Source organism: Macrotis lagotis, chromosome 2 (assembly GCF_037893015.1).
Source record: "Macrotis lagotis isolate mMagLag1 chromosome 2, bilby.v1.9.chrom.fasta, whole genome shotgun sequence".
Classification (NCBI taxonomy): Eukaryota; Metazoa; Chordata; class Mammalia; order Peramelemorphia; family Peramelidae; genus Macrotis; species Macrotis lagotis.
This window is the reverse complement of record NC_133659.1, coordinates 291,921,042-291,938,716: the sequence shown is the minus strand read 5'-3', so window position 1 is coordinate 291,938,716 and position 17,675 is coordinate 291,921,042. Positions and strand designations below refer to the sequence as shown.

At 34.8% G+C, this 17,675-nt stretch overlaps 1 protein-coding gene across 1 annotated transcript in view; it reads right to left on the bottom strand.

Annotated features, from left to right (window-relative positions):
* NAV3 (neuron navigator 3) overlaps window positions 1-17,675 on the bottom strand; it is a 1,126,484-nt gene that overhangs the window by 802,019 nt on the left and 306,790 nt on the right. Inside the window, exon 3 of the mRNA XM_074226484.1 lies at window positions 10,466-10,870. Within this exon, the coding sequence (XP_074082585.1) occupies window positions 10,466-10,537 (72 nt within the window). The 5' untranslated portion in view covers window positions 10,538-10,870. The remainder of the gene's footprint in view (window positions 1-10,465; window positions 10,871-17,675) is intronic.

Sequence of the window (17,675 nt, the reverse complement as noted above, 5' to 3'; positions counted from 1 at the left end):
AGAGAAGAGGGTGTCAATGGAACTTGATGAGCAGGGAAATCATTTTGTCACATCTGTGTTTTAGAAATATTACTTTGGTAGATTTCCAGGTTACAAGACCAACAAGATGGCAGATTAGATGTTTTCAGTAGTCCCCATTAAATCTCAAAAATATGAAATATTATGTAGCACATATAGAGTAATTACAGTTGAAATCACAACAGTATAATGTTGGGGAAAGAGGGATAGATATGGAGATAGAGAACCTGGAGTTCATATTCTATCTTGGCTACTTATTCTTTTTTGTGGACAATGTGGACAATTGTGGACAATGACTTCATCTGTCACACTTTCCGATGTCTCATCTATAGAATTAAGGGGTTGGAGTGACTGACCGCAATAGACCATTCTATCTCTAAATATAAGATCCTATAATACAAGATGAGTGTCCAAAAAGCAGTCCTTTCTGTTTCAAAAAAAAAAGGATACCAGGTGGCAGATAAAAGGTGGAATTTGGAGTCAGCAATATTTGATTTTTTTTTGTTATTGTTGGGTTTTTTGTTTTTTGTGAGACAATGGGGTGAAGTGACTTGCCCAAGGTCACACAGCTAATTATTAAGTCTCTGAGCCTGGATTTTAACTCAGGTCCTCCTGACTTCAGGGTCAGTGCTCTGTTCACTGTACCACCTAACTGTGCCAGGAAGATCTAATTTTGAATCTTTCCTTCAACATTAGCAGTGTGACTCTGGAGGTCTTTTTACATTTTTGTGCCTCAGTGTCTTCATCTTTAAATGAGGATAATGATAGCACCTATCTCATAGGCTTATTGTGAGGATCAAATGAGTTAGCATATATAAAATGCTTTACAAATCTTAAAAACATTCAATCAATCCTAGCTATTATGTTTAGTAAGGAGACATCTTTTACTGCCTTCTTTACTTATTTTCCTAAGTGATTACAAGTCAACATGGAACTGAATGATAATCTCTCTTCTAAATATCATGGTGCTTAAGCAGATACTAGATGACCTTCATGCTAAGCAAAGGGAACAAGTGTATCATATTTCAAATTAAAATTCAGCATTTCAAAATGCATACATAGTACCCAAGAAAATGCCACCCAGAAATAAACATTAGGTTACACAATTAGATTACTAAGTTATTTTTCACTGATAAGACAATAGAAAATTTTTTCTTTTGAATGTATAAGTGCAAAAGATATTTGACCAAAAAATATCATTATAGTTACCTAATGAGAATTCTGCAATGAGGCAAACTCACAGATAAAAATGTACACACATACACACACATATATCTGCATGCACACACAGACACACACACACGCGCACACACACATGCAATTTGACTCCAAATGAAGAAAGAAGAACGCAACTTTTCAATCTGGATATGCCATTGATGAAACAGTTATTCGCAATTGCAAACCTTCTATTCTTGAAGCACCTACTGAGAAGTTGCCTTTTTAGTTCAAAGTATCACAAGGACAATTTTTAGAGTAACTTAAAAAAAATAAAAGGCTTTCTTGTCACGTTGACTTCTTCTACCATTAATCAAAACTTCAACTGAATTGAAGCCTTTGGTTTTTTCTACCTACTTCCCTACTTCTCAAACCTTCCCAGTCACTACAGATATAATATAGTGCTACTGTTGCAATGAGCCTGAGTTTTCAGATGGCTAGATTCAAATTTCTTTTTAGTAATATAAAAGAAATATCTCCAATAAGTAACAAAGGTAGAGGTGGGAGGTGGAAGAGAAAAGTGCCAAATAATTTCAATAAACATCTCCAATTAATGTTTACAAAGATGGCTCACAATCTTGGATACAATGTAGTATTATTAGTGGAATGAGAGTAATAATCTGAAATAAGGTTAGATCTGAAAGAATCCACCTCCAACATTTACTAGCTTTATGGCAATGGGCAGTCCACTTAGTTTCTCTTCTATTAAATAGGTTCAACATACACATAAGAGTGCCCATTCTGCAGTGAGACTCAACCACTATAATTAAAGTGCTTTCCAAGCCTTAAAACACATCATCTATTATCACAGATTTCTCTTCTTTTTGTTGACATTATGTTAGAAATTATCCAGAGACAAATTCTTATGCTGAGATTAACTTTTATATTTAAAATTCTATGTATTATTCCACTTAACAGTCAACCAGCATGTATTAATTGCTTATCAAGTACTAGGCACTCTGCTAAAAATACAAAGAAAAGCGAAAGAGAAAGAGAAATAATTGAGGAAAATTGTTCTTTATAGTTAAATAAAGACAGTAGAATATAAGCTCATCATTAGTAAGCTTATTGAAAGCATCCTGGGTACCCATAGTGAACAAGTCGACATTAGTTGGGATTAACTCCATCCTTTTCCCATAGGATTCTGATCTCTGCTAGATCTTGAATATCTGAAAATCTTTTATTCTCTCTAACTTGTATATTATAAATACTTGACAAGACATTTATTAAAATAAGATTTTATTTATTATTTTTATTACTATTATTCAGGAAAAATTGGTCAAAAGATAAAATATTTCCATTCCTTCCCTGACATGATTCTTTTTTATTTGTATCCTATCACCTTCCCTGGCAGTAGATTGTTAAGTCTAAAAGAGGTACAAATTTGACACAGAAAACTCCTAGGCCTATAAAAAGGCCTATAAAAGTGTCCCATGGCTGTCTGAACTAGGAACTTCAACAATTATACTGTCAATAAAATCTCCTGACCTTTGTTCTTCAGTTCAAGGTCAGAGTTTATTATATACAGTGGTGATATCCATACCTATTGGGTACTCTTTATTCCAAGGACTTTTGATGAAATAAATCTACCAAGTAATAAATTAATGAAAGTAATATTTCAAACTCATGTGGGAACAAGGGCTAGGACTTCCATTTTTAAAAGGTAAAATTCTTCATTTTAGGAATTCAGGAGGTTCTTTGGAACAGCTGTTGCACTCCAATATGGCCCAACTGGGAGATTTCAGAAGCCTAAGGCTAAAAACATCAACTTGAAATGACAATAACCAAAGCACCATAGTTTAAAATTAATAGAATAAAAGAAAGGAAACGATTAATTCCTTTGACTTTTCATGAAGTCAACTTTATTATTTTTAAGCAATCTCATGAAATCTCTGAGATACACATCCTCAGCTTTTTCCCCAAAACAAGAAAATGTCAATTAATGACCTCTCAAATTCATCTGTCTCCTCTCCCTTTTCCCTAGATCCTTTTGATCACCAACCTGAAAGTGGTCTCTCCATCTGATTACAAGGCAATTTGTATTCCTTTTAGGAATTTCAATTTGCATTAAATTTTCCATGTGCTAGATTGTAAACTCCTTGATGGCAGGACCTACCCTTTTATCTGTTCTAGCTATGCTGCCATGAGGAAGTCATTTAACTTCTCAGTGCTCTAACAAATCTCTTTAAGATTGGAAAGTGATGATCTGCATTTCTTTTTTTTTTTGCAAGGCAAATGGGGTTAAGTGGCTTGCCCAAGGCCACACAGCTAGGTAATTATTAAGTGTCTGAGACCGGATTTGAACCCAGGTACTCCTGACTCCAGGGCCGGTGCTTTATCCACTGAGCCACCTAGCCACCCCATGATCTGCGTTTCTAATGTTAGGTTCCTTACTTGGAAAGTCCCTACACTATTGCCAACCTAACCCCATATTTTTTTACATGCTCTAGAACCTAACATTCATGAGGTAATTAGTAATTACCAATTAATTTTAATGATTACAAGAATAATCACTTTCAACTCCTATTATATTCTTTCCTCTTTCCTTATCCTGAAGTCCATTCCCAAAAATAAAAAAAAGAAGGAAAAAAAGTTTCCTGATAAGGCTAACCAATATATCAACCAAATCTGTTAAATAAGGGTTGGTCTATAACCAAATGGGTCTCTTCCAGCTCTCTCTCCTATAATCCCAAATATTCTTCCCAAATTTCTAACATTTTGAGAGATATTTCCTTTCCCCTTCTGATGCGTCTGATTTAAACTGGGTCATTTTCAAGATTTGGTGGAAGACCCAGCTACACAACTTTGCCAGGGGAAAATGTCACATCCCATATATCTTATTTTTACATTCTTACATTTTATTTCTATAATTTTATTAACATTTTAATACTCTGTTCATAAATGTTTGTACATACAGCAACCTAATGACAAAGGGAAAGATTGCCAAAGTTTAACCTACGGCTTGCCACTGAAATATATAGATCATCTCTGTGTCTAGTCATATGCCTTCAGAGCTTCAGAAGCTGCTGATAGGAAATTTGTGGATGACAGAAACTAGGCTGAGAAGCAATTTCAGTGTCACCTGGCTCCAAGAGCAAGTATTTAGGGCTGGCCTCTTTCTACCCATATGCTGTTCGGTATAGTTATTTTATACTAAGAAGGAGTTGAAATCTTGAAGTTGTGAAAATACTCACAGGGGAAAGATGCCTTGACCAAAATCAAACTCATTGGATTGTCACTATTTCTAGTTCTGGATGAGATTCTGGGACAGTAAATGAAAGCCCAGACTTTAGGCAGCACATGCTGCTAACCAGCCATTGAAACATTGGAATTAAGATGCAGCTTCATACTGAATCAGTTCAGTGTAACATAACCATCCTCTCATTAAATCAGAAATTAATGGGGCGGCTAGGTGATGTAGTGGATAAAGCACCGGCCCTGGAGTCAGGAGTACCTCGGTTCAAATCCGGTCTCAGACACTTAATAATTACCTAGCTGTGTGGCCTTGGGTAAGCCACTTAACCCCGTTTACCTTACAAAAAAAAACCTAAAAAAAAAGAAATTAATAAGAATTTGAACTCTATTGCAAATATAAACAATTTTGATCTTTGCTCAATTTATTAATAGCCTTTATTTTTTTAACTTTTAAATTTATTTATTTTGAATTTGACAATTTTCCCCCATTCTTGCTTCCCTCCTCCTACCTCCCACAGAAGGCAGTCTGTTAGTCTTTACATTGTTTCCATGGTATATGATGATCTAAGTTGAATGTGATGAGAAAGAAAGCATATCCTTAAAGAAGAAAAATAAAGTATAAGAGATAGCAAAATAACATAATAGGATAACTTTTTTTTTAATTTAAAGGAAATAGTCTTTGGTCTTTGTTTAAACCCCACAGTTCTTATTTGGATATAGATGGTATTCTCCATCACAGATACTCCCAAACTGTACCTGGTTGTTGTACTAATGGAATGAGCAAATCCATTAAGATTGATCATTATGCCCCATGCTGCTGTTAGGGTGAATAGCCTTTAATATAAACATATCCCTTCCAATGCTGAGTCTGTGACTTGATATACATCATCACTGAAGATTGCCTAATATTTACAACAGGCAATAATCACTAATAAATTCATTTAAAAATTATGTAATTAAGATATTGATAACCTTTCCTTTCATCTTTTTGAAATAGATCCCTCCCTCTTCCCTAACACAGAAGGTTTGTGACCAAGAAGGTAAAAGAAAGTGGGGAAAAATCAGTTCAATAAATTGAAGCAATACATTAACTCATCTGACAATGTATATGATGCCCCTCTACCTTAGGTTCCCAACTTTGGAAAGAAAAGAGGGAAGTACATTTTTTTCTCTTCTTCAGAGTCAAGCTTAATTACTATATTTACAAAATATTCAGTTTAGATAATTAAAAACAGTTCTGAGTTTAACAAAAAAACAAAGAAAATATTTTTATAATAATTAAAGAGAAAAAGAGGATAGTCCCAAAAGAATGCCAATATCAATTATGTTAGTCAACTTGAAACCCATGATTTATCACTTTAACAACTAATTTTTCACCCTTTCCACTCAATAGCTACCTTCTTTATTCTAATTCTCAAGTTGCTAGATTCCCATGTGCTAGAAGAGAAAGTAATGAAGAAGTTTGCTTTTCTTTTTAAACATTCAATATTTATACAGCTGTATATATATATATATATATATAAAATATATAAAGTACATATTATCATATAAAGTAATAATAATATCTATAAATAGCAAGTTCAAGCTTTGTCTTACAAGGCTGCCTTGCTTATTATGTTTCTTCCTGACCTTCTGTTCTTTGTATTTAAAATGTTTAGTTATTGGTGCCTTTTAATTACATAGGAATAGTTGTATCAGCCAAATGGCTAAAGAAACTCCCTTTCCCTTTCTTCAACAACTGAAAATGTCCTTCCTATGCACCTCTACTATGGAAATGGCAATCAACTGAGGACCCATTTCTCATCTTACTAATTTTACTGGTTTTTAGTAAGAATTATGATGTTGAGACAGGCAACAATGAAGACCTTATCCTGATACTTTTTCCCCTCACTTCTAAGTGAATGTAGGACAGCAAGAGAAAATATGAAGATAAAGAAGAGACAAAGGAAAATGAGGGATGCAAGGGTACAGGAACTTGGAATGGGAAGCCTCTACCATTAAGGCATCACTCTGACTATAATTGGTCCATCATTTCTTCTTCCTCACTTCTAGAACAATGGACTTTTAGTTCAAGATTCAATTCATGGCAGCCAGAGAATTAGAATAAATAAGATAGCTACTGAGTAGAAAGGGTTACAAATGAGTTGTTGAAATGATAGATAATGGATTTCAAGTTGACTAAAGAAGCAAGTGCAGCTCCAATGACTGATGGGCAAGTTGAGGGAGAAAGACACTATAAGAGAGTAGATAGAACCCTAAAAGTAAAAGTCAGCAGATCTGAGTTGTAGTTCAGTCAATGAGCAAGCATTTATTACTAGCATGCTCTGCAAGGGTATGCTGGTAAATGTTTAACAATTGGCTTCCAAGGAGGTGGGAAGTATGCCAGACACACTTTAAGTTTAATCAGCATTATTAATGGATCATCTATCACTTTAAGTCTAGACAACCAAAAATAATAATAAACAAAATCCTGATCTGTAGCATTTTCAGATTTTCAGGATGTAAGTAAAGCCTCACATTGAAAATTCAATAATCAGTTCTTGTAAGTAGGCTCTAGAACATCTATGCTCCTGCATATGCTAAATGCTTCTACTTTATCTCTAATTTAGAGTTGGGCATTTCAGGTCAACAGTTCTAAAGTTTGATGACTAGAGATAATAATGGGATTCAGGAGAAGTGAGAATATAGGAGATGAAAAGACAGAATCTTGTGATCAGGAATAGCAATTATATATATATATATATATATATATATATATATATATTGAAAAAAAACAGGTTCTAAATGATGATTGTACCAATGGATAGCTGAACTGAAACTGAAATTTTGACAAACTATGAGCCTAAGGTTTTAGAAGGATCACTCACTTGAATTCTGAAGTTATCATGAATGACAGAGTGAAGAAAAAGCTGATACCCGAGTCAATTATCCTAGTCATCCAAGATGGTAGAAAAAGGTACCAAATTATTTCCATAAATGAAAGCAATGGGACAAACTGCTCAACTAGCACCTCACTTTATTTCTTGATCCAGCCTATGATCTCATCAATGTAAAGAAGACCTGCAGTAGAAACTTCCTTTATTTACTAGAAACTTCCTTTATTTAATATGTAAATTAGTTGCTTGTCTGCAACTTGATGGTTTTGGAGGTTTGGGTAAAAGATTAAGAGGTTAAATGATTCGTTTTTTAGTCATACACCTAGTGGATAATCAGGGAAAGAATTTGAGCCAAATTTTCTGGATTTCAAGGTCAGTCCTCTATATATTTTAGCATATTGACTGACACACAATAGATGAAAAATAAGTTAATAATCAAATAAAGAACATTACTAATTCATATTAATGATTTTTGCAATTTTTTAAATCAACAATTAATATGTTTGCTGAAATAAAAGACTGCATGGTATGATGTATAAAGCCAAGAAGAATTGGATTCAAGTCTCTGCTCTGACATCCACTGGCTTGGTGATACTGGACAGTCGGTTAATCTGTTAGGCACTAAGCAAGTCTCCAAGACTCATTTTCTTTTTTTTTTTTATAATTTTATTTAGGTTTTTTTTTTCAAGGAAAATGGGGTTAAGAGGCTTGCCCAAGGCCACACAGCTAGGTAATTATTAAGTGTCTCAGGTCATACTTGAACTCAGGCTGTCCTGACCCCAGGGCTGGTGCTCTATTTACTTAGCCACCTAGCTGCCCCTCTCTCATTTTCAAGAAAATTGATGAATAGTAAGAGAAAGTCTTCTCATTCAGGAGTTCCCTATACCAGTAACCATAGGACTAGTTCTTACTCCTGCTAATTTTAAACCAAATTCAATCTATAATATTATTTTTGAGGGGAAAATGTGCTCCAAGTTTCAAATTCTTGAATTTGAAGTCAACATTTGCAATACAAATGGGACTCCGGCATAATGTGGAAAAATATTTCAGTCCCTTATTTAATGAAATAAAGGATCTTTAGGTAACATTTATTTGCTTTTCTCACAACAGTAGGGAATCCACATATTAATGATTCATTAACTTCCTATTAAATTAGATATAATGACTGCTTTGCCAAAAGTAGGTTTTATAATGTATATATATATATATATTTTTTTTAAATTTAGCATTAGGCATATTTCCTGCTTAGCCAAGAGAAAGTTTTATGGTATATTTTTAAAAATTTAGAATCTCTCAAATATTATTGCTGATGAAAGCAACATGACCTCCAATGAACCAATGCATCTATATAAATATTTTCACATAAACACATACATGCATACAAATATCCCACAAGTCTTTCTTTCTGAGCCACCACTTCTGGAAAAATTCACACCGGGAGAATAATATGCATTATAGGGAATCATACAGGCAACTTGCCTTGATATTCAAGAAAAACATTGTTCTTGGGAAAGCACTTTTATTTGAACACATATAAATTCCATAATGAATCAAGAACTGATTCCAAGTAACTTAGGTTAATGACATTTTTATGTACCAACATTTAGACTGAGATAAAATGTAGAAAGAAAAAAATGAGCCAAAGGAGGTACAATGAATTCATTTTCTTCTGCCAGATTTAATTGATAGTATAGAGACCAAAATAGTCTCATTATTCAAGCACCATCGATCATTATTGACTCAAAAGATTAATAAGCTATTCCCTTTGAATAACTTTTGTCTAAGCTTACTTATTTCAAAACTTCAAAAAGTTAATAAGGTAGCAAAGTGCCAAGGGACCAGTAAATATAATTAGTGAGACAGGAAAACAAATCCTAATCATAGACCATTTCTTCAGGTCCATTCAACAATTTTTTCCCATGATCTCATTATTCCTTGTTTTTATATCTTAGCTGCTGGGTTCCTATGTACATCTCCTTTAATAACAGATTCAGTGAAAATACTACAAAAGATTACATTTCATTATAAGAACTTTACTTTTTCCCTCCTGGGCACTATCTCTGACCTTCTACTAAGTGTTCTCCTGATGATTGCTGACAGAAGTGAATCAGTTAGCAAGTAAAAGCTTCTAAAAGCAGAAAAATGAAATTTAAGTATTTCCCTACAGTTTTCAATCCCCAGTTCCTTGTCAGGAAGGTCTCTAACTACTTCTTTTGTATAATCACCTCTTATTAGTATTTTCAATCACTTCATTAGCAGTCACACCTGAGAGTACAATTGAAGTTTGCAATCTTAAGTATGACTTGTCAAACCATCATATTACCAACCAATGGAAATGCATTTCATAATAACTGAATATAGTATCACCAGTATGAAAAACATATTTCAGGTACTATTCTATTTCTCTAAACAGCATTGATGTAAATTATACAGGAGCATAAAGTTCTGGAAGAAAAAGGTTAAATTTTCCAAAAGAACCTCAAGTCACTGTGATTCTCCCAGAAACAGTCCAGGAGTAGATCGTTACATTTCCTGAGAAGTATATACAGGTCCCTTGAAGGATAAGGCAAAGTTAAACATAATTCACTCCATCCACAGGAAGAAAAACAAAACAAAACACATGCAAAAAACCCCAACCCTTCAGAATCTGATGAACAATTTATAAAAATTATCTATCTCTTTCCCTTAATCCCAATTCCTCATACTGAAAATTGCTAATCTGTAAAGATGTTTATCAATATAGGTATGTACAATGCTAACCTGACTGGAAGGAAATGTAGTAACTTAAAAATATACATGAGCATATGGATGAAAATAAATAATAAACCTAAATTAAAAAAAAAACCTTGAAAAAACCCATAATTCAGATCAGCAGGTTACTGGAATGAAGTCAACATTGAGAAAACACAATGGAATCTTTTGCCAAACCATTAGCTAGACAAATTCAGAAGGCTTTAAGAATAAAATAGCCAACAAGTAATGAAATTCAGATCCACAGTCACACTTGGCTCTCCTGCAAAATTGCCTAATGTGACACATTACTTTATATCAATACATTATTGGATCTCATAAAACACTTTGATTTTTAACTTACCACAATCACTTTAAGAGCCCATAAACAGTTTTAAACACAGCTAATTTGATTAAAAACCAATTCTTACCTTCTTCTGGTCTTCTAGCTTGTGACTTACTGGATTCTTCCCATGTCTGTTCATCTCTGAAGATAAATCCATCACATTCAGTCCCTGCCTTTCAAAATGGAATCTCTTCAGTAAAACAGCAAACCAATCCAAGATTCAAGGGCTACAAAAAGACAGACATGCCACTTTTCCCATCACACGCCTCCTCTGAACTTCATCAACTCCAAGGAATGACTAAAAAATCCATGGATTGAATAGAAAAAGTAAATTTTGCAATTCACTCCTGGGGTTGTCCAAATCAGCATATCGTTTTTAAACGTTGAGTCTTCAAAAGAGAAATCCAGGAAAGATTTTAGCTTCAACTGCTATCTTTTTCTTCCACCACAAGTTTCCATTTTAAACAACCATCAAATACTTCCAGTGAACCTGTTATTTAAAATAGATATTGTATAATATTAATTTTAAGCTTGTGAACTTTGCAATAAAATCTTTCTTTTCAAAAAATGTTATACTAATGATGCTTTTTTCCTATTTCTGTCACTTCCCAATGATTCAACCTCTCCTCCTTGTAACAAGAAGATACAATCAAGCAAAACATCCAAATGCACAGATCATGCTTGACAGTAAGTTCCTCATTTTACATCAGTGGTCATATTTTCAGATACAAATCTGGAAGGAACTTTAGAAGTCACTCGATACAAACTTAAACCATTTAATTTGTTTTTAGTCTGAAAGCATTTAAGCTCAATTTCCATCCAGATCTACTAATTCAAAAAATCAAAAATAGTTGTAGGGATAATTATATATTTGGGACATAAATGATAGATAGGATGAACCAATAATAGTGGATCAGAATCATTGTTCTTTTCTTCAACAATAGTCATACAGTCATTAGATTAGATTTAGAGACAACAATGCAGAACCTATAAGAAGTATTAGGTGCAAGAGTTTTCAAATAAATACAGCTGAATATATGTGTGTGTGTGCATATATTTATATATCTATATATGTGGGAGATATGTATAAATGCATAATCATATACACACACACACACACACACACACACACACACATATATATATATATATATATATGATTATCATTGATATATGTTTGAGACCAGTCCTTAAATTATAAGCTAATGTTTTTATCAAGTGATATTATGGTTTATCCCTGAGTGGCGACATGGCAGAGTTGAAGAGTTCATGTAGATCTAACAATCAGAGAACTTCAGTCAAATTTCTTGGTCTTCTGGTTAATATTCTGCAATCTTACACAAGTCAATTTTGTTCAGTCATATTTCAGTTGTATCTGACTCTTTATGAATGCATTTGGGATTTTTTGTGGCAAAGATACTGAAGTGGTTTGCCATTTTCTTCTCTAGTTTTTTGACAGATGAGGAAAGTGAGACAACCAAGGTTAAGTGGCATGCCCAGGGTCACACAACTAGTAAGGAACTGAGGTAAGATTTGAACTGAGAAAGTTAATTCTTAGGGACTCCAGGTTGGGCATTGTACCCACTGTACAACCTAGATGCCCACTAAGTATTCCTTAAGGTCTCTTCTATTTCTTAATGTCAAAGTAAATCTCAAATATAAATTTCTGAGCACAAAATATAATCTAAAATCTCTTGTCTTGTTGTCTCCTGCACAATGGCTCACTCTTCCCAGAAAATATTTAGAATGAACAAGTACTCTAGGAGAGAGATACATGTGATTTAACAGCTGTTCATGTGAAAAAGCAGTAAGTGGTTTTAGGTAACTTTGAGTTCAATGTGAATTAATAGCATGATGAAGCTGCCAAAAACTAATTCTGTATCAGGCAGCATTAGAAAAAGTGTCAGACTCAATAGAAGGGAGGCAAATAATCTCACCATATCTGAAATGTATTTATTTCTAAGCACAGCATTTCAAGGAAGGAAATAAGACTAATGACAAAAATGCATGCAAAAAAGTGATCAAAGAACAATGTTTTTCAGATTTTACTATGTGATGATTATAATAAAGTAAAAGGTATATTTAGATAAGAGGAGACTTGTAAAAGACATGAGATTTGTCTTCATGTCAATTGATGGGTGTCATACACAAGAGTGTTGACTCCTTTAACTTGGCTCCATAGGTTTTTAAATCAGGAAAACAGGTAGAAGGTACAAAAGGAAATATTTCAGCCTAATACAAGGAAGATCTCATGGGATAATCTTAAATTGGAAAGTCCTGTCTTTTTGTTTTTAGTTGACCTTTTATTTTATTTTTCGAATTATATTCTATGGTAGTTTTTCAACATTCATTCATTTGCAAATTTATAAGTTATGTATTTTTCTACCACCCTCCCTTCCCTCTCCCTCCCCATGGTGGCAAACAATCTGGTAAAAAGTTGTATGTGTTGACTTGTGTTTAACATATTCATATATTAGTCATTTTGTATGTGAAGAATTAGGACTAAGGGGAAAGAAAGAAAACCATGAGATAGGAAGAAAAAAATAAGAGTTTTTAAAACATGAACATTCAAATTCCATGGTTGTTTTTTCCCCTTTGGATGTGAATGGTCTTGTCTATAATAAATCTCCCAGGGTTGTCCTTGATCTCTGATCTGCTGAGAGGAGCTGTATCCAACATAGTCAACTCACTATGTTGTTATTAATGTGTACAGAAGTCTCTTGGTTCTGCTCCTTTGCTCAGCATTCGTTCCTGTAATTCTTTCCATGCTTTTCTAAAGTTTCGCCATTCAAGATTTCTTACAGAATTAAGTACTCCATAACATTCATATATACTGTAACTTGTTCAGCCATTCCTCAATTGATGGGCATCCCCTCAATTTCCAATTCTTTGCCACTACAAAAAGAGCTGCCATAAATATTTTTGAACCTGTGAGACTTTCCCCATTTTTTATGATTTCTTTTGAATATTGGTCTAGTATTGGTATTGTTGGATCAAAGGGTATGATAAGTTGTATTGCTTTTTGGGCATAGTTCCAGATTACCTTCCAGAATGGCTACACTGTACCAAGAGCACAATAATGTCACAATTTTCTCATATCTTCTCCAAATTGATCATTTTCCTTTTTGGTCATCTTAGTCAATCTAAGTTGTTTTTTTAACAAGGCAATGGGTTAAGTGATTTGCCCAAGGTCACACAGCTAAGTAAGTAAGTATTAAGCATCTGAGGTTGGATTTGAACTTAGTCATTCCTGACTCCAGGGCTGGTGCTCCATCCACTGAACCACCACTGCCCCTCATAACTGTTTTAATTTGTAGTTTTTATTCAATATTGATTTGGAGCATTTTTATATGGCTATATTTAGCTTAATTTCATCATCTGAAAATTGCCTGTTAATATCCCTTGACCATTTATCAAAGGAGTGATGAAAGTACTGTCTTTTAAGGACAAATCATCCATACCTGGATGATTTAGTCTGCACTGGCTAAATGATCACCTGTCAGATCTTGCTGAGGGTATATCTTCATGGGGCTAAAATCATATTAGACAATTTTTTTAGGTTTTTGCAAGGCAAATGGGGTTAAGTGGCTTGCCCAAGGCCACACAGCTAGGTAATTATTAAGTGTCTGAGACCAGATTTGAACCCAGGTACTCCTGACTGCAGAGCCGGTGCTTTAATCCACTACGCCACCTAGCCACCCCATATACTAGATTAAATTTAATGATCCTTTCAATTGTAAGATACTATAAACAGGGGAATCATTAAATCAGTACTAAAAAAGGCTACAAGATAAAGAAGGAAAGAATATTGATTTGATATCATAGCACTTGGTACAGTTAGTTACTGCCTATAAGCAAATCATTTCACCTGTCTGAGTGCCAGAGGTAGTAAGATAGAAATAGCCAGAAGCACTGATTTCAAATTCTATTTCCCATTTTTATCTCATGTGTGACCTTGGACAAATTCCTTAACTTCCTTCTGACCCAGTTTCCTCATTTGTATACTGTAGAGGTTGGACTCTGGGGTCCCTTACAGTCTTATATTCTGTCACACATTCAGCATTTCAAACTCCTTTTTATGCCCCACATGCCCCAATATATTTTAAATTAGCCTGCGTTTACCCAATAACTTCAAAAGAGTTTAAAAGAATTTATTATATTTGGCAGCAAGGTGACACAGCTAGAGTACTGGAACAAAAATGAAGAAAAATTGAGTTGAAATCCTACCCTATATATTTACTAGATATACGATCCTGGGAAAATCACTTAATTTATCAGCCTCAGTTTCCTCATCTGTAAAATGGGGTAATAATGACTATACTGTTGTTATTGTTATAACCACTGAATGTCCACAGTAAAAATAGCTAAAGTTAGAGTTAATTATGTTGTTTAGAGCCTGCATTTGTCTCACCAACTCCAATATATTGATTGGCAGGACATAAACTTTGAATCTGTTGGTAAATGTTGCTTGAATTGAAGAAAAAGCATGGCTACTGATTGGAGAAAGAATAAGGTGCTTGAAGATGATGATGTTTTTTGCCCTTTGTTCTTTTGTTTTTTTGTGAGGCAAATGGGGTTAAGTGGCTTGCCCAAGGCCACACAGCTAGGTAATTATTAAGTGTCTGAGACCGGATTTGAACCGAGGTACTCCTGACTCCAAGGCCAGTGCTTTATCCACTGCACCACCTAGCCGCCCCTCGCCCTTTGTTCTTGAAGAAGATCATGACATCAGGGAGGTGATGCCACCACAAGCACATGAATTGGATTTCAGTGAGGGGGGCTGTGCTAAGTCACCAGCCTCACCTTCTCCTCCAGAGTCATCTGGGTGCAGTGGCCAGATATGGATCAGGACGAGTGGAGATGGCCCTAGATGTGAGGCAAAGATTGCAAAGATGAGGAAGGACTTGCCTATTTTGGTCTCCACTTCTAACTAGGGCTTGAAAGGAAGATACTCCCTCAAGGTTTCACGAAGACTACAGACAAGAATTGCTCTGCAGATTCCAGTGTTAGGGGAACTGATTTTTCTATAAGTATGTAAGACCTTTCATCCTTTTCAAAGGGGAGTTCCAATGAAACAGCTAACGGGAAAGTTTATTGGCCTAGTAGGTGACTTTATTTTTACAGAAGGTTGATCCCTAGGGCATCCAAAGACATCAAGATCTGACATTAAGATTCCTGAGATACTCTGGGTAAATGTACTTTCCTATTCCTTGTTATTTGTCTGCAATTTTGTGCCAGTCTCTTCCTAAGGACTCTGTGGGCATTATTAAAACAGTGTAACTCAGGTTTATGAATGGTCAATTCTGTTAAGATTATTCTCACTTTGGGTTCTATGCTGTAAATAAGTCATAATGAAGAGCCAATGGTTTAATTTTGGCTGACTAATTAATTTGGGGGAGGGGAGTTGCAAGGCAACAGATTTAAGTGACTTGCCCAAAGTCACACAGCTAGGTAATTATTAAGTGTCTGAGGCTGGATTTGAGCTCAGGTCCTCCTGACTCCAGAGCCTGTGCTCTATTCACTGTGTCAACTAACTGCCCTTGGCTGATAAATTTAAAGAGGAAAAATACTAAAGAGAACTCAGGAAATACTTCAGTGAATGGCAGAATTATAGTTTCCCCACACCAGTTACTCCTAGAACCTTAAAAGTGAGTTGGAGCAGTACATCTACCTCTCTCTGAGCCCCTTGACCCACCATTTTGAGTGCAAATAGCAAGAAGTGAATTATCCTAAAGAGAGAAAACAGTGCCAAGATACACTCACATAGCTTACTCTTGTGATAAATACTCATATATACACACACATCTATGGACATTCTTTTTCACTAACCATTTTTTCACCATTTGGAGTTTCTATGTTTCTAAGCTGCTGGCCCTTCTATATGAATCTATTCCATATTCACATTTGTTCTCTGTGGATTACCCCCATCTCTTATTTATTTCCTTTCTTTTGACTGTGACATAGAATTCCGTCATTTATTCATGGTGGGATAGATAGAATCAATTTCCTGAGTAATCAAATTAATCTAATCACAAAATATTTTTTAACCTTCTGTTAGTATATGTACAAATAGAATATGCATGTATTATTTAGTTTATTATTACTTTTGTATAGGAGCAGCCCCAAAGTAATTTTGGCCAAAGCACTCGTGTCAGTGAGCTCATGAACAAATAGCATTTACAAACCTTGCTAATTCTACTCAATCTTTCCCCTGTTCACTCCACTTAGAAGACATTAATTTGTTGGCTATTAAATAGTACTGTTTTATATACTTAATATTTTGCCTTATTTAGTACATATATCAATGAGCTAGCTCCAAAATTCTTTTATCAAACACTATCTCCTATTCTTTCATTTCTCCTATGCCTTGTTTCTCCTAAATCGAATTCTTTATTCTCACCTAAAACCTTTTAACATCTTTACCCCATTATATTTTTCTTAGGACTTCACCTTTGATCTAACTACATCTCTTCTCCCACTCTCAACCTCTTAGTGAACCTGCTCCATATTCTATCCTCCCTCCTTACCCCCATCTCCCTTTTCCTATCACTGCTTAAACCTTGCCAATTCAAAGCTTAGCATATTTCCATCATCTGCTTCATTCTCTCTAAATCATGTGCTGCAAAACAGAGCTGCAAAACAATTCAGAACTACGTTAATGGTTAGAATATAAATTTATGATATCTAATCTCAATGGGATCTTTACTGAAGCAAGGCAGTCCTTCTGCTTCCAGGTACATAATTCTTCTTTCTAACAGAGGCTGTTCAAAGCTTCTCTTCCTAAGTATCCCTCTCCCCAGGCTCAGCAGAGTCCCTCACTATGTAGCTTCCTGAAAAAAATCAAGTTTTCTCCATCAATCACTCCCTCTTCTCCCCTTCTCATCTGACAACTCTCCCTTATCACACAGTCCCTTGACTTCATCCCCCACAACAATTTCCTCCCATCTGCTACTCTGATGAAGAGACCTTACCAAAACCAACTCCTTTTCTTTCACTTTTATTACCAGACCTTTGGGCCTTCTCAATTAGATTACCAACATTATCCTGCTCTCTTACCAATCATCAATCTACCCCTAATCTACCAATTTTTATCCTATTGACTACAAACATAGCCATCTTCACACTCATTAAAAACTCTCCTTATAACCAAGCCTCCTTCATAAATATTATTCTGTAATTTTTTCCTTTCTCAAACTACTTAATAATGTCATCCAGACTCAATGTCACTTCCTCTCCTCACACTCTTAATTCAATCTGGGTCCTTATTACCAACTCACACTGCTCACTCCAAAGTC